The sequence below is a fragment of the Neofelis nebulosa genome, chromosome 7 (assembly GCF_028018385.1).
Source record: "Neofelis nebulosa isolate mNeoNeb1 chromosome 7, mNeoNeb1.pri, whole genome shotgun sequence".
Taxonomy (NCBI): domain Eukaryota; kingdom Metazoa; phylum Chordata; class Mammalia; order Carnivora; family Felidae; genus Neofelis; species Neofelis nebulosa.
Window position 1 is genome coordinate 105,693,665 of NC_080788.1, and position 16,254 is coordinate 105,709,918.

Sequence of the window (16,254 nt, forward strand, 5' to 3'; positions counted from 1 at the left end):
GGGTAAAGCAACCCATTTATTTACTTATTGAAAGTTTGCAAGTGCCAGACATGTGCTAGGAACCCAATGATGACTGGCACACAATCCCGGCTCTCAAGGATCTCCTGGCCTACTGGGAACTCAGGCCAGTAAACTGGTCATTACCACGGAGGGTGACCAGTACTATAATGGGAGTAAGCAGAGTATTCTTAGGAAGCCACATTGTTCAGCTTGGGGGAAAAGAAAAGATTTGCTGGGAAAATAGAAATAAATCATGTCATGATGCCTAGGTAATGGTTAGTCAGATGATGAGAGAGGCAAAGAGAATACAAGAAAGAGAGCACGTCTTGGTTGAAGAATTACAGGAAGTTGTAGTGTCGCTAAAGCACAGATTCAAGGGGCCACAGTTGGGTGGTATGGTGGAATGAGGCTCCAGGGCTGTGCTGTCCAATATGGTAGCCAATAGCCACAGGTGGCGATTTAAATTTCATTTCAAATCAATTAACAGTCAATAAAATTAGAAATGCAGTCCCTCAATGGCACTAGCCATATTTAAAGAGCTCAATAGCCACTGTGGCTACTGCGTTGCATGTGCAGATATAGAATATTTTCATCATCACAGAAGTTCTGTTGGATGGTGCTTCTGTAGAGGTAGACAGGGGCCAGTCAGCAACCAACTCTGGATGAATTCTGAATGACATGCAAAGGTACTTGGAGCTTATACTGAGAACAGTAAGATGCCATTGAAGTGTGTGTGTGTGTGTTTATATTTATTGATTGATTTTGAGAGAGAGGGAGCACATGCATATTGGTGGGGAGGGGCAGAGAGAGAGAATCCCAAGCAGGCTCTGAGCTGTCAGTGCAGAGCCCAAAGTGGGGCTTGATTTCATGAATCATGAGATCATGAACCTGAGCTGAAATCAAGAGTTGGACCCTTAACCGACTGAGCTACCTAGGCGCTCCACAAATGAAATATTTTATACAGGAGAGTAGAATGATCACATTTATTTATTAAAAGTCACTCTGTAGGGCATAAAAGGAATTAGAGAGAAGCAAGACTTGGAGTTCGACCAGTGCAGAGAGAGACTCTTTCATTCATTTGGGCAGCTGGCTAATGATGGCACCATTAACCTCGACAGGGGACAAGGGAGAAGGAATAGATCTGGAGAAGAGAGATGATAAATTCAACTTTGTTCTTGAATTTGAAGTCAACAATGAAGCATCCAAGTGAGCTCGCAGAAGGCATTTCGGAAGTCAGATCTGAAGGTCAGGGGACAAATCTGGGCTGGAGATAAAGATTTTTAAGCCAACACTGCATGGATGACATTTGAAGCCCAAGGAGTAGGTGAGGTCTCTGAGGGAGAGAGTATGGAATGAGATGCTAAGAAGGCCAAAGACTGAACACTGAGTGAGGAGACCAGCCTTGGAAGAGGTGCCCAGAAAAGCAGCTGGTGAGGCAAAAAGAGAATGAGGAAACTGTATGGGATTCAAGTAAAGAGGATATTTCAGGAAAAAGGAGTGATCATCATGTCAAGTGCTGTAGAGATGTCCTCTCTGTAATCCCTGTGCCATTTTAAAATGTCTACCTCATATCAGACATACAGTAAAACCTTGGTCTGTGAACATAATTTGTTCCAGAAACATGCTGGTAATCCAAAGTGCTTGTATATCAAAGTGAATTTCAAGAACCATTGGTTCAGTTGTGATCATGTGACGTTCAGTGTCACGTACTACTCGCGTTGCAAGGCAACGATTGTTTATCAAGTTAAAATTTATTAGAAATGTTTGCTCATCTGCAGAACACTCGCAGAACAAGTTAATTGCAATCCAAGGCTTTACTGTATTTGTAACCACTCTTATTCTCTGTACTTCTCTAAGCACACTGGAAATACACACTAAGTCTTCTATATTTTCATGTTCATTTTTCCCAGAGTAGGTCTTGCATATAGAAGGTGCTCTTTTGTTAGTCATCTAATTATTTTCCAGCCTTAGAATTTGAGGCTTTTATTGGACTTAAATATATATAAAGTGTGTATCCTTTTCATGTGTTTTCCTCTTACGTCATTTTCTCTGATTGAATGAAAATGTCTTAGTTCCTGGTGAGGGTAAGGTCATGATAAACTCATAATTTAGTAAAATCTCATGTTTTCAGGAAATTTTTCAAATTGGGGGGGAGGGGACAATTCCCTCTGAAACAGAAGAAACAGAACTAAGATGGATATGTTTTCATAAAAAATTTTTATTATGATTATTTACACCAGTTCCTTGATAAGCATATAAATGTAAACTTTTATCATTGGCATTATTTCACATATGACTTATCCAAATTCAGAGTTAATATTGTCATTTGAGTGTACAGGTAGTGAGAAAATTTTATTATATTCACAGAATATACATACACGTGCATTCAAAATGTGTCCCTCGTTAAGCCAGTGGTATAGACACTGTCCCATTGGCCCTGCTTCTGCTCCGCAGGTGTACATTGGAATCAGTAATGTCGTCCACATGCTCCTCACTCTTCTTTTCCTTCAGGCTATTGATGAATCTGAGGGTAATTTCATCCCACTCCTCTGGCAAGAGCATCAGCAGAAACCCAATGCAGATGATGATAGTTGCGGCCAGGCGGACAACATTGAATATCACCTCCTGCTTCAGGAGATCCACAGCTAGGGAAGAAAAATCAAGCCGTAGTTTATGATTGTTTCGAAGCTTCTTTGAGAACAAATGACCAAAGTCGTTGCTATTTCTAGAAATTTCTTTCTTTAATTTTTTAAAATTTGATGGGGGGTGGGAGGTGAGGGGCAGAGAGAGAGGGAGAGAATCTTAAGCAGGTTCCTCACTGAATTCAGAGTGCAATGAGAGGCTTGATTCCACGACCCTACGATTATGACCTGAGCCCAAAATCAAGAGTCGGACACTCAACCGACTGAGCCCCCACCCCAAGGTGCACCAGCTACTTCTAGAAATTTCTAAAGTCTCCCTTGTTCTTTCAAGCTCGTCTTTCCTTTCTCTATATCATTATATTGTTCCCTTTGTTTGCATTCTGTTCCTTCTCTCTAAATCAGACTCATCTTTCAAGGCTCATGTCATCTCATTTAATTACAACTCTGCAGTTTTTATTTCTTGAAACTTTTCTTCTGTGTCCCTTCACACTTCTCCAGTTTCATTGGCCGCTGAAGATTTTTTCAAATGAGCAAAGCTTTTTAATATCTATGTCTTTACACATGCTGTTCTTCTTAAAAATTTTTAATTGAGGTGGAATTCCTATCAATTAAAATTAACTATTTTTTTAAAGCTTATTTACTTTGAGAAGAGAAAGAGAGGGAGAGAGAGCGTGCATGTGCGTGAGCACCTGTGAGGTGGAGGGGGATCAAAGAAGGAGAGGCAGAATCCCAAGCAGGCTCCATACTGTCAGCACAGAACCTGATGTGGGGCTTGATCTCACAAAGCATGAGATCATGACCTGAGCTGAGATCAGGAGTCAGATGCTCAACTGACTGAGCCACCCAAGCACCCCTAAAATAAACTGTTTTATTTTATTATAATTTAATTTAATTTTATTTTATTTTAATTCATTTTTGAAAGAGAGCACAAGCAGGGGTGGGGTGGAAAGAGAGGGGGACACAGAATCAGAAGCAGGCTCCAGGCTTCGAGCTGTCAGCACAGAGCCCAGCGTGGGGCTCGAACCCACGAACCGCGAGATCATGACCCGAGCCGAAGTCAACGCTCAACCGACCGAGCCACCCAGGCGCCCCTAAAATTAACTATTTTAAAATGAATTTAGTGGTATTTTGTACATTCACAATGTTGTACAACCACCACCTTTATCTGGTTCCAAAACATCTCCATCACTTCAAAGTAAAACCCGTTAAGGGGCGCCTGGGTGGCTCAGTGGGTTAAGCGTTCGACTTCGGCTCAGGTCATGATCTCTCAGTTTGTGGGTTCGAGCCCTGCCTCGGGCTCTGTGCTGACAGCTCTGAGCCTGGGGCCTGCTTCCGATTCAGTGTCTCCCTCTCTCTCTGCCCCTCCCCCGCTTGTGCTCTGTCTCTATCAAAAGTAAATAAACATAAAAAAAGAAATTAGAATCCGTTACCCATTTGTTTTGGGAATGGGAATCTGCTGTCTGTTTGGGAATCTGCTGTTTGTTTCCATGGATTTCCCCATTTTAGGGATTTCGTATAAATGGCATCATACCATATGTGGCTTTTTGTGTGTGGTTTCTTTCACTTAACGTGAAGTTTTTGAGGTTCAACCATGTGGTAGCATGTATCCATACTTCGTGCCCTTTTATGGTTGAATGATGCCCCATTGTATCACAACTTGCTTATCAATTCATCTGTTGATGGACATTTGGGTGCTTTCACCTTTTGGCCATTGCGAGTATGCTGCAATGACTATTCATTTACAAGCATATTTTTGAGTCCCTGTTTTCAGTTTTTCGGCACATGTAGCTAGTAGCGGAATTGTCGGTCATACATGTTGTGCTTTGTACAAGCAATGCCCTTTCCTTCTCACATCCACACCATCCAGCTAATCTCTCCATTAGCTCTCCCTTTTGGCTTCTTGCAGCTGGCTGGATGCCCTTCCTGGGTGCTCTCAGAGCATGCATTACATACATTCCTCTATCAAAGCAATTCTGTCTCTACATCATATCTACTCAATTCCTTTTGTCTCCCTCTCTCCACCACATGGTCTTGAAAGCGGACACTGTGTCTTATTCAGGATCTATCACCAGCATTAGGCACAGTTCCTGGAACATCCTAAGTGCTCAGCGATGCTTTATTGAATGAATGAATCCCTGGATGAATGAATGATCTTCCATGATAACTCCACTCCTTTCTGATACTTCTTTCCTCTGAATATCTTATAGTCCCAACAGTCTGTCTCACACAGTTTGGCATTTACTAACAAATGGTACATGGAGTTGTAAGTTATTTCATATATATCGGTCTTACTTTCCAAATTCAGTGAAAGTTCCTTTGGGAATGTCCAGGGTGTTTTGTTGTTGTTGTTTCTTTTACAGTCTTGAGCATAGTAAGTGCTCAGTGAACACTTGCTGATTGTCCTGGGGGCAAAGAAAGCTGGGTCCCCGAGACGTGGAAAAATAGAATTTTACAGTTGGAAGGACTGTACGGTCTTCCAAATCACTCACTTTCATTACTTGTTCCACTGACAGCTTTCACTAAAAGATTACTCTGGAAAAACAGCTTCTCTTCTCATCCCTGAAGTGAGTCAAATTGCCTTTTCATGTATCTGTTCCAGAGGGCCATCTGCTCTGCCCCCAGGAGAAGCTTCTGCAGCTCCCCATGGATAGTCTGATGGGGAGCCAACACCCTGTACATTTCCTACACTTTCATTAGTGACGTTTACTTGAGAGTCCTATGCTGGGATGCCTTTTGTTTCCATAGGACTTCCTCTAAAAATACCACAAAATTAGGTTGTCAGGGAGATTACATGAAACCCAAATGATACATTTGGTGTTTAATTCTAAAAGCACGACCAAGAGAAAACAGTGTTTATAGCTGCAAATTTTAAATCTGCTGCATAGTTATTCTGTTGTCTGCCACCTTCATGATATTTAAAAACATCTTCTCAGGCAAAGGACATAATTCACAATTGCTCGAAGAAACAACTCGGGGTGTAAAAGGAACATGAGCAGAGACTTATTTGCACATGTCAAATCACACCAGTACCTGCATTTCCAGGAACGCTGAGCACTGTCCCAATGGAGATCAGGATTGGGTATGTCAGCACCACGCCGACATTCACCAGGATGTTGAAGGCTGTAAAATAATGCAGGATACAGAGGATGAAAGGAAATTGACACGCTGGGCTCTTTCCTTCTTAACATAATAGAACCGATGTTTTTGCTAAACGTGCCTTCTAAACTTGTCCTCACCTTTGGTCAATTAATCCTCTAATTTGGGAGATGTATGGGTTTCTTGATTGAAGTAGTCCTATTCTTTTTTCTCCTCTGCCACCTTGGCTGCCTGATCTCTTGCCACTTGGCTGGCAAAGGGTGTATGAAGCAATTGCAAAGCAGTGAAATAACCAATTCACTCCACCACTTATTAGCACTATAAAGGTAGGTTGGGGCCAGCCAGAGGTTGAAAGCAGACAGACTACTGATTGAAGTTTGGGCTTTCTCCCTTTAATGCTTTGCTATATTATGCCATATTCCTGGATAACTAACAGGCTCTAGTGTTACTACCTAAAGGAAGATCTATCCAAGGATGGCCTATGCTGTTTTGTTCCCTCTCTCTTGTGGTGGGCATCATGCAGGCAAACAAAAGTGTATTCTGTGTAATGCACAGAACCTCAGGGACTTTTTCCGCATCCCAATTTGTGCACAGACTACCCAGGGGCAGGTCTGCAGAACCAAAGGAAGGTATAACTAGATACATTTAATTAATATCTTTGGGTCCTTTTAGTAAAATATAAAATCGGTTAAAATAATCCTCTACCTCCTACAAAAATAATCAAAACTCTATGTTTTCAAAAGAAAAACAATGATACGCCACATAGAACTGTTTTCATAGATTTCAATCCAGTGTTTGTTTTAGGGTTGAGAGAGGTGAGTGTTAACAACTACAAATTGTCCTCAGTTCAGAGAGATCTCTATGTAACTGACTCAACCATGTTGCCCGTATCTCTATAGAACCAAAGATGGTTCTAGAGCCACTCCAGTCAGGACAGCGTTTACTCTTCCATTGCTATCTATAATGCCTGCTCTAATTAAACCCACTAACTTGGTTCTCTGGAGTCACTTGGTAGTTAGAGACAGTGGGTTTGACTTTCATAAAACTTGGACTCCTTCATAGTTACCATACAAGAGTAGTGGCAGTCAGGGCGGAGGACATTCCTACGTTAATAACTGCTCCTCCTTCCTGGCATAGTCACAATGGGAATGACTATTCCAGTACTCCACTCTCTCCTCAGACTCAGGGAATAAAATATAGCACATTCTAGCAGATCAGGAATTAGTTAAATTCTACACAGACGCTGCTGAACTCCTGAACTGCAATTTTTTTGGCGGAACTGGATATTTCAGTAGATTGAAAGTATTGGTATTTGGGTGAGAACTGAGTCCTGCTCACTCAGCAAGACGGAGGTGGTTTCACCAAAATGCGTGGTCTGTTTCTAATTTGTTCTTTAGGTAGCACACTTACTTTTCTGCCACCCTAAGGACAAGAATATATAAGTCAGTATGTTATCTGTAGCACGGGCCCAGCCCAAGTTTAAGTGGGACTCGGACGTATCAGGTAAATTTGGGTGAAGGCACTCCCTGGCAGATAGGCCCAACTGTGAGAAGGAAGGAGGCACAGTGAGCCTAGGCGAATAAAAGCTGTAGTTATGGGCAATGTGGACGGGTCAGAGGACCACCTGCTGTTCGTCCAGCCCAGCTCCAACCAGGTCGTATCTGGTTACTATGGAGAAGAGAGGGATCGAAACAAAAACTTAAGAACAGGAGCCGGGTGGCTCAATCAGTTAAGCATCTTGATTTCGGCGCAGGTCATGATCTCACAGTTCATGAGTTCAAGCCCTGCATCTGGCTGAACAGTGCGGAGCCTGCTTGGGATTCATTCATTCTCTCCCCCTCCCCGTCTCTCTCTCTCTCTCTCTCTCTCTCTCTCTCTCCCTGTCTTTCTGCCCCAACCCCGCTCATGCTGTCTCTCTCTCAAAATAAGTGAACTTTTTTTTTTTTTTTTTTAAAGAAGAAGAACAGAATCAGTGAAGTTTGTAAAACACCTGGGCTGTGTAACACAGGAGAGAGGCTATCGCCTCATTTTGTCACAGAGCAGCTTTGGCACAGGGAGGACTGCAGGGCACTGGGGAAGGGCTGGGTGGAGCAGCTCTAGTTCCGGGTGATGCTCTACCCCGTGGAGTCTGGAGACCATGCTGCTTGGTGGAGACCTGGTATCCTGCCGGCCTGGGTGATACCCAGCCTGGGCCGGGCTTGTGTAGAAGCATGTGTTACACATGCCAAGGGATATGTGTTGGTGAAGGGCAACTTGGCAGCAAGCTGGAGATATGTGTACACAGCTGGGGCCAAGAGTCAGTGAAATTTAGATTATGACTGTTCCCAGCTAGATTGTTTTGGGCCGGGAAATTATCTTGGCACTTTTAATTAGGATGCTTGGGTCTTATGGGAACACTGCTATTGATTTCTACTTAATTTAGCAGAGGTTATGGAAGGTCGTAACTCTACATTTTTGGACTTCAGAAGTAAAATTCAAAGGACCAACATGACTGATCGTTGTCTTATCTAAGACCTCCCTTTAGGGGCCTGAGCCAAAGTAGACCCAGTGTCTATGTGGGAATGAAAACCAGGTCATGTTTGTCTCCCGGGAGTTATAGTGCTGCTTCAGATTATGTCACCTTGACAAAGAAGGTCAGCTGAGGGTTGGCAGATGTCCTGCAGGTCAAGTGCGGTGGGTCAGTGGGGACTAGATGGAGGGGGCTGTCCTTAGGAAGGGTGAGGAGAGAGGAGCAGGATGAAAGCGATTTGGTTCTGAGTAAGGGGACACTGAGTCATTTAGCAGTTGCTGTTGTTCGACTGCTTGGGGCAGGAAGAGCAGGCTTGTTATTTTTCAGGTTCCTCTTAAGTCGAGTGACAGAAGCAACACAGCTAGAAAGTGGGAGCCCCCTGGTTGCTCAGGTGAAGCAGACTACCTTGAGTTTGGGGAGTTTTGAGAGAGAACATTAAAAAGTTCAAGTCAATTGGCCATTGACTAGGCACAGCCTCCTTAGCAGGGAGACCAAGTTAATTCTGCCTTCTCCTCTTGCCTGCTGAGGGCTTCCGATCTCAAATTCATTCTCCACACCCAGCCAGCCTGTGTGTGACTAAAATGTAGATGTGCGCCTGTCACCTCTGCTTAAAGACCATTAAGTGGATTTTAAATCCACTCCCCTCAACAGCTTTCCAGGCCCTTCATGACCTGCTTCCTTCCAGATGTCATCTTCTTCCTTCCTCCCCATTCCTCTTGTACTTGGTGCGTCAGCCATTTTGATCCATTCTGAGTTCCTTGAATGCACCATCTGTTCTCTCCCTCTGCCTGATGCCCCGTGATCCACCTGGGACACGGTAACATCATACAATATATCATGAAGGATGGACAAGGCTGCTTTAAGACCAGTGGTGGTCAGAGTGCCCTGGGCCTCCAGCTCACATCTTAACCCATGGGAGGTATACCGGTTGAACAGCTCTGAACTAATCAAGCAATAGCCTGCAGAGGACCTTCCAACCATTAACCAACCTTAGATACGTTTGGAAAATAGAGGACAAAGGTTCCCAAGGGAATAGCCCTACTATGATCATTCATCTATCCAAGGAAAGGTCAGGTGACATAGGGAATGGAAGGCAAAACCTGGAGCCACTTACCCAGCCACAGCCCGGCCATCCCACAGAGATAGCCCCACGGCAGAGCCGCAAATGAGGACCAGTGTTCCACCTTGGTGAAATACAGGACGACCGGGGTGAAAGAGATGAAGATTAAATTGAAGAAACCCAACGTGGAGACAAAGTGTGCCGCTTCACCGAAGTTGGCACTTCCGAGAAACATCTTAAACAAAACCTGGATTGGGAGAGAAACCCCTTAGCCACACAGTTAGAGACTTTGCCAGAGCAGAAAGGTGACTTCTACACAGTGAGCTGACCAGCCCAGAGTTTACCGTCTATTTCTCCTTACCCCACCACCTCCATGGCACAAAATGGACTGTGAATAAGTGATTCAAATGCCCTGCAGTCTTCACATGAAACAGCAAATGCCACAACATGAACTCCTCGTGCTGTTGGAAACTGCTGCAAGTCCTGTACTCTGTTAGCACCGCCCTCAGTTGCGGGTATAGGGTGAATGGTAAGTGAGAGTGCCCACGAGCCCAGGAGAATCTAGGATTGAGATGCCATCAATTCTTCCCTTCAGGCATGGGATGCATTTTACCCTTATTTCGACAGATACTGAAAACTAAATTAGACAGAGAGAGCCTGTCATTATGTTGTTGAGAGAATAATAATGGTGCCTTGGATTTATAAGCACTTTCCTCTCTGAGCTTAAAACACGTGCACAAATACTGTGTTTATTCTCCAGATTAAAACTATTTTTTTTTTTTCTGGATATAAATCTGGGTACAGGGGAAGAAGATAGCAAGGAGATGTCAATGGCTACCATCAAGTTACGTTGGGCTGAGGAGGGGCCGGGCCTCTAGTCCATACTTCTTGACTTTATGACCCTTCTGCTTCCTATATGAATCCTCAAACAATGTCGAATGCAGCAGATCTTTCCGATGGTGCCCATATGGTTTTATGCATGTCAGCAAATATTACCGCTCCCAGAACGAACACCCCTGTAGCATGGTCAGGAGAATTGTCTCCATGAGATAGCCATCCCAGTGACACCGCAATTCCAGGCATGCTTTTAATGTCAACTGGACTTATTATTTTTGCTCATGAGAGACTTAAGAGGACTTGGCCACGTGCTGTTCTTTGGTCACATCAGACACCTCAGTGGGGTCTCAGCTGGGGGCAAGTTAGACACCAATGGCAATTGAGTGAAAACTTGTCAAGCTTGTCACAGAATCAGTGGGCCAGGAAATGTCAATATGGAAATAGACTCCGTGCCTCCAGAGCCACGGTGTTGGTGAATAATCAGAACAGGCATCCAGGAGGGATGCAAAGGGCGTTTTCTGCTTTTCACAGAGAATCTTCTCATTGAAACACCAAGAGAGGTGAAAGTGGAACAGTGCTTTAGCTACATCCCGAAAGCAGGCTCTGACAAGTGGAGCTTTGGGGATACCCTTTTAGATCTGCTCTCTCAGTCCTTGCTTCTGAAGTCAGGGGCAATGACTGAATAGATTTTCCACGGATGGCAGGCGGCTCCAGTGGAGAACGAGTGGTAAGTACAGAGTGCAGACCAGGAGTATCCATCAGAGAGGAAAGGACGTCCTTCATTTCGCTAATAACCGGAGTTCCTGTGGCTTGGGGTTAATACGTGGCAGTCGACTCTCAAGTGACAGCTTGTTTGTTCTTTTTAACACCCCATTGGAGTTAAAATAAGGACAGTGGTAGTTAAAGTAAAGAAATTTAAGAGCAGAATGGTCTTTCTCAGCCCCTGCTGCCACCAGTTGATTTCTGAGGGGCAGAGGCAGGGAGCATGGGCTTTGGAGGTGGCCAGTGGGAATTTAAATCTTGCTATCACTTCCCATCTGTGTGGCCTTGGGCAAGTTATTTAATCTTTTTTTTTATTATTTATTTATTTATTTTTATTTTTTATTTTTTTAAACTTACATCCAAATTAGTCAGCATATAGTGCAACAATGATTTCAGGAGTACTCCTGAAATCAAGTTATTTAATCTTTTAAACCTCAGTTTCCTCATCTGGAAAGTGGGGATAAGTACCTGTGCCTCATAAGGGTGAGTTAACACAGGTGAAAATTTCTGGCAAGTACTCAGTAAATGGTACTTATTTAAGCCACATTTTCCCCGCCTCTAGCCAAGATTTTCTTTGTCCTGCCTTCTTTTATGACTTAAGTCTAAGCTATGCCTACACAAAAAAGTGCACGACATACCTTGTATAATGCAGACGTAGAGGCTGAACCCACTGCAAAGGCCACTCCTATGATCGAATCAGTGTGGAAATTATCTGCATATGCCATCATGACGATGCCGGTAATGGCCATTATTGCGGCAACTATCTGTCAAATAGAATGCAAAGGAATTAAAAAAAATTGATGCCTCCATATCTCAGAGCAAGCCATTGAAGACTTCATGAGAGTTGCTAAATGCTTCCTCAAACCCAATTACCTCTTGTACGTCGCTGTTTCAATGCGAGAAGGGTCAGTATTAACAAGAAATCAGTATGCTCCTGAGACATCCAGGCAGAGAATATAAAAGCTGCTCCCATTCTAATTAAGGGTTAGTAATTTTAGTGTAATTTTTTCGCTCAACTTCCCAGAGATTAATATCCGTGTTGGCGAAATAAATTTCACAGGAAATCACTCCAGAGCATTTTCGTCTATACTGTATGCTTTTTCTTCAAAACAATTCAGCATACATTTTAATCAGCTCCTTGGATCAATGCATGGTTTTGAAGATTGACACATAACCAGGACTTGATTAGGGAGACCAAACATTGATGCAGCTAAGAGGCAAAATTTAAGCCACGGGGCGGGGAGCCGGGGGGAAAGGAAAGCAAATCATCTCTTATAGTGATTTACAAGGAGTGGGCAGAGTTTTCACTGGTACTTGGAATGTCAAAGGGAGACTAGTTCTTCCTTCTTTTTACGTGCAAATTAAACCACAAAAAAGATAATTTCATCTCATTACTCTAGATCATTAACCGCACAAATTTGATTGAAATCATAATGGTACTATATTTCGATAGGATGCTTGAAATATTCAAAACAGGAGTCCACTCCCTTAGTGAAATGCTGATTTACATCTGTTTCTTAAATGATCTTGAACTGATTCTGCTGGAAAACATTTCAAAGCTATAGTAAACAGGAAAATAACAGGCCCTGGAATAGGAAACAATACGTCATTTCCTTGTGAAATAGTCTCACTCACTTTTAAATCAAGATGCAACTTTGCGAGAAATTTATAGGTTACATGGCAGTTAATTTTGTTAGGTTTCAGTTCTGAGTATTCCCAAGTAAATCAATTCCTCCGTAGATAGCTTTTCCACATATGTGGGGTTTTTTGGCCCTTCTGAATATCAGTGAATTATTTATTGCAACAAAATGTAGATCTTCAACATGTAACCATAGACTTGCTCCAGGCCAGCGCAGAGTATGGTGGCGATGACACGTTATCGTTTAGATGCTGCTAAAGCAATTCTTTTGTTAATGACCACGAAAAGCAAGTGCACTGTTGGTTTCAGACCTAGCTTCGTACTAAAGCATCTTTTATGAAAAACAGCAGGAGTACTTGAGAACAGACGCTGACATGTCAGCAGTGAAAAACCGTCTTCATAAAGCGTTTTTCCGGGAGGCTGCTTGATGGGAGGCGTTTCTCTTGCTGAGTGAATATCGTATTCTCTAAAGCTCCCAGGCATGTGTTCTAGTTAGACCATGCCTCAAACTATAGGGAATAGGATCTAATACACACACCATGAGATGTCAAGGAAATTTTCCAAACAAGAAGTAATAGACTCATAAATAAACATGGTGTAGGGGTTATCTAGACTTAGAAATTGTGTGAGGGTTATCATTTTCTTTGATTTGGGGATTTATAGTTCAGCCAAGGACTTGCAACAATCCTTTGGGCAGTCTGATTTCAGACAAATGAAAAGTCATGTTAGACACTGGCATTTTGGTTTTGTTTGTGTGTTTAAATAATATTCATGGGTCGAAGTCTTCAGGTGCACAAGTAGATTTCCCTCATAAGACTGAATTTGCAGGAAATAAATTTGAATCAGTATTTGTTTTCTTTCGGCCAAGCATAAGTTGTGTTTTCTTGTTCACATCAAGATGGGATTAATAGAATACAGTGTTAATTGTAATGAACTTTAACATGATGTACTGTTTCATATTTAAAATTATCAAAATTATTGTATAATCCATAATATTTGGGTTTAGGCAACTGTGCATAATATATAATTCTGAGTTTAGGGAATTATGAAAACAAACAGCCTATACAAAATAAAACAAAACATAAAAACATTGTCTGGAAAGTGATGAACATTTAACACTATTACCCCCCAGATACGACTTCAGTTAGGAGCACTTCCTTTTCTGAGTCAGCCTTTAGTAAAAATATATATGCTTAGTATGTCTACTATAAGTATTCCCAAGATAGAAATCGGGTATGGAGAAAGATGATAAATTTTATAGCAATTCAAAATTATAACTATGATGAGCCTCTTAAAGGTCTCCATTACATTTTATATTCAAGTGCTTGTGGAAATATTAGCCAGACCACTTAAATTGACATTATCAATTACACCAGTGTTTCTTTCAATTGCTTTCATGGAGAGAAGCATTTTTCATGTCGCAGGGCTGGACAATGTGGTTAGTTATGTTCTACAAGCATGAAAATCTGAATATTTGAGATGTTAGAAAAATTCTTTTCTATGGTATGAACAGTAATTGATAGGTTATATAGGTTTGCTGTGGCGGGGGGGGGGAGAAGATAAGCTAAATTATTTTCCACATTTTCTTTACTTAAATCTCACAGCTAATAGAACATTTTCCGTGGCTGCGTTTTAAGAAATGTTCAATGTGCTTCTTATCTACAGAGTTGGAACTAAAGGACGAGAGCTCAGCTAATCTAGGAAATGCAGGAAAATGCTGGATGGAAGGCTCAGTGGAGTGGTCATTCGGATGCTCCCACAGTGGCTCTCCTTGGCACCACTGGTTAATTGCAGAATAAATACTATTCAAATTTCCAGAGAACAAATAGCCTCAGCACAGATCTGAGTCTCAGACATCTTCAGAATTCACCAGTTATCAAGGAAGGATGAATAGTCTATTCTTTTGAATAAAAGACATAAAATGACTCTTCTCGGGCTCAGAACACTGGAAACGTGCCTGCAGAAAGCCAGTGCCTTAAATACTGTGTCGGAAATGCGCGTGTGTGCACATCCACATGGTGACAGCCACAAAAATGCCTTTGAGCCCATTAGCATCCATATGAGGGACGCTTCTGCTGAAAACACACCATTTCATGGCGGCACCTGTTTGGCTTCAGAAAAACGTGGCTCTCCTCACAATCTATTCCAGTTCCAGCCCTCTAGCCAACCAGACTTGTTCTGAGTAAGACAGAAAACGTGCCACTGCCACGACCTGAATCTGCTTTGGGTGAGAATGTTAGTAACCATAATGACCATAAAACTGCCAATGCCTCAGTTTCAACTTTGGAAACCTCTCAGTCCCCTCACATCATGGTGTGCCCACCTTGGGTGGGGGGCGGGGAGGGGAATACCCTGCGGAAAAGAATTTATTTAGTCCATTTTCCCAGCCTACCTCTTCAGGGACATTTCTTCCTGAGCCAGCTGCCTTCCTCTGCAGGCTCAGCCCCCTGTGAGAGCCTCCCATCAACTTTCAGGGCTGATCAGAGGGGGACCATGAGGCTGTTTGAGTGTGTTCCTAAAGCCCAAAGAGGGCTTTCGAGTAAACATTTGATACTCTCACCGTGGTATATACCACACGCGACCCTGCAGGAAAGCTACGTTTCTGTCATCTTTCAAAGAATTCGTAGATAAATAGCTAGAGATAAAAGCCAGAGAAGCATCTGGCTTTTGACTGTTTTTATTTCCCTGTATCGTCATTTCTTTCCTTTTTCGTCTCGGGCCCTCAAAAACCACAGGCGTCTGGCCCTTCTCTTCATCTCCGTGAGGGTTTACCAGCCTCATTACTTCGCTGTGTTTCTCATTGACAAAATGGCTTCCAGAATTATTATTTGAGTAACAATATCAGTTCTTCTAGGGTTCAGGGTATTGAAATGAAGCTTTAATTGCTTCTTTAATTGCAACTGGAATAGCTTTCCTCAAGTTGCCTTGTGGTTAACTCTGTTTCTAAGGCTGGGTGAGCATGGAGGCATTTCACTGGCTCACGACGGACCCCTGAATCCCAAGACTACAGCAGCCTCTAGAATGGAGGGCCTCAAAATGACACTGCTGGCAGGATTGTTCTCAAGTTCGAGACTAAAGGTCGGCAGCTCAAGGTGGGTTACACGTTAATAGCTTGGCCAGTGAGACCTGCACTGATGATCATCCTTGTCCTCTCTGAGTACATTTTCTTTCTATCTTTTAAACAAATGTTTCTTTTTTACTTATTTTTGAGAGAGAATGTGTGAATGCAGGGAAGGGGCAGAAAGAGGGGAGCACAGAGGATCCAAAGCAGGCTCTGTGCTGACAGCAGAGAGCCTGATGAGGGGCTTCCCAAACTGCGAGATCATGACCTGAGTCGAAGTTGGAGGCTTAACCACGGAGCCACCCAGGCTCCCCAGTAGAGTCCATTTTCAAGGAACTGGGACTATGCAGAATCCTTCAACTTGTCCGCATGCTACATTTAAGGTTCCATGAAGGTGAACCATCTGTTTTACTCAGATCCCGTGAAATTGGACAAGAGTTGAAGTGTGAGAAATGAAAGAAGTGGGCAGTATATAGCTGTACAGATTGTGTGTGTGTGTGCGTGCGTGTGTGTGTGTGAGGGTGGAGGGTGCCTGGGGACAGGTCCAACCCAAGGAGTTCAGAGCCCCAAACCAAGACTCCCACGCTCCACCCCCCTACACACACATCTATTTTTATATGAATAAAATCTGTCTGAAAATGATCTCAA

At 42.9% G+C, this 16,254-nt stretch overlaps 1 protein-coding gene across 3 annotated transcripts in view; it reads right to left on the reverse strand.

Annotated features, from left to right (window-relative positions):
* Positions 1–2,198: 2,198 nt before the first annotated feature.
* Positions 2,199–16,254, reverse strand: part of SLC35F4 (solute carrier family 35 member F4) — a 360,561-nt gene continuing 346,505 nt past the window's right edge. For 2 of the 3 annotated variants that reach the window (XM_058739162.1, XM_058739163.1), the window contains exons 5-8: positions 11,545–11,670; positions 9,362–9,554; positions 5,673–5,762; positions 2,199–2,645 (exon numbers count right to left, since the gene is read on the reverse strand). In XM_058739162.1, the coding sequence (XP_058595145.1) occupies positions 2,404–2,645; positions 5,673–5,762; positions 9,362–9,554; positions 11,545–11,670 (651 nt within the window). In that variant the 3' untranslated portion in view covers positions 2,199–2,403. The remainder of the gene's footprint in view (positions 2,646–5,672; positions 5,763–9,361; positions 9,555–11,544; positions 11,671–16,254) is intronic. The other variant, XM_058739164.1, reaches the window with a different exon arrangement.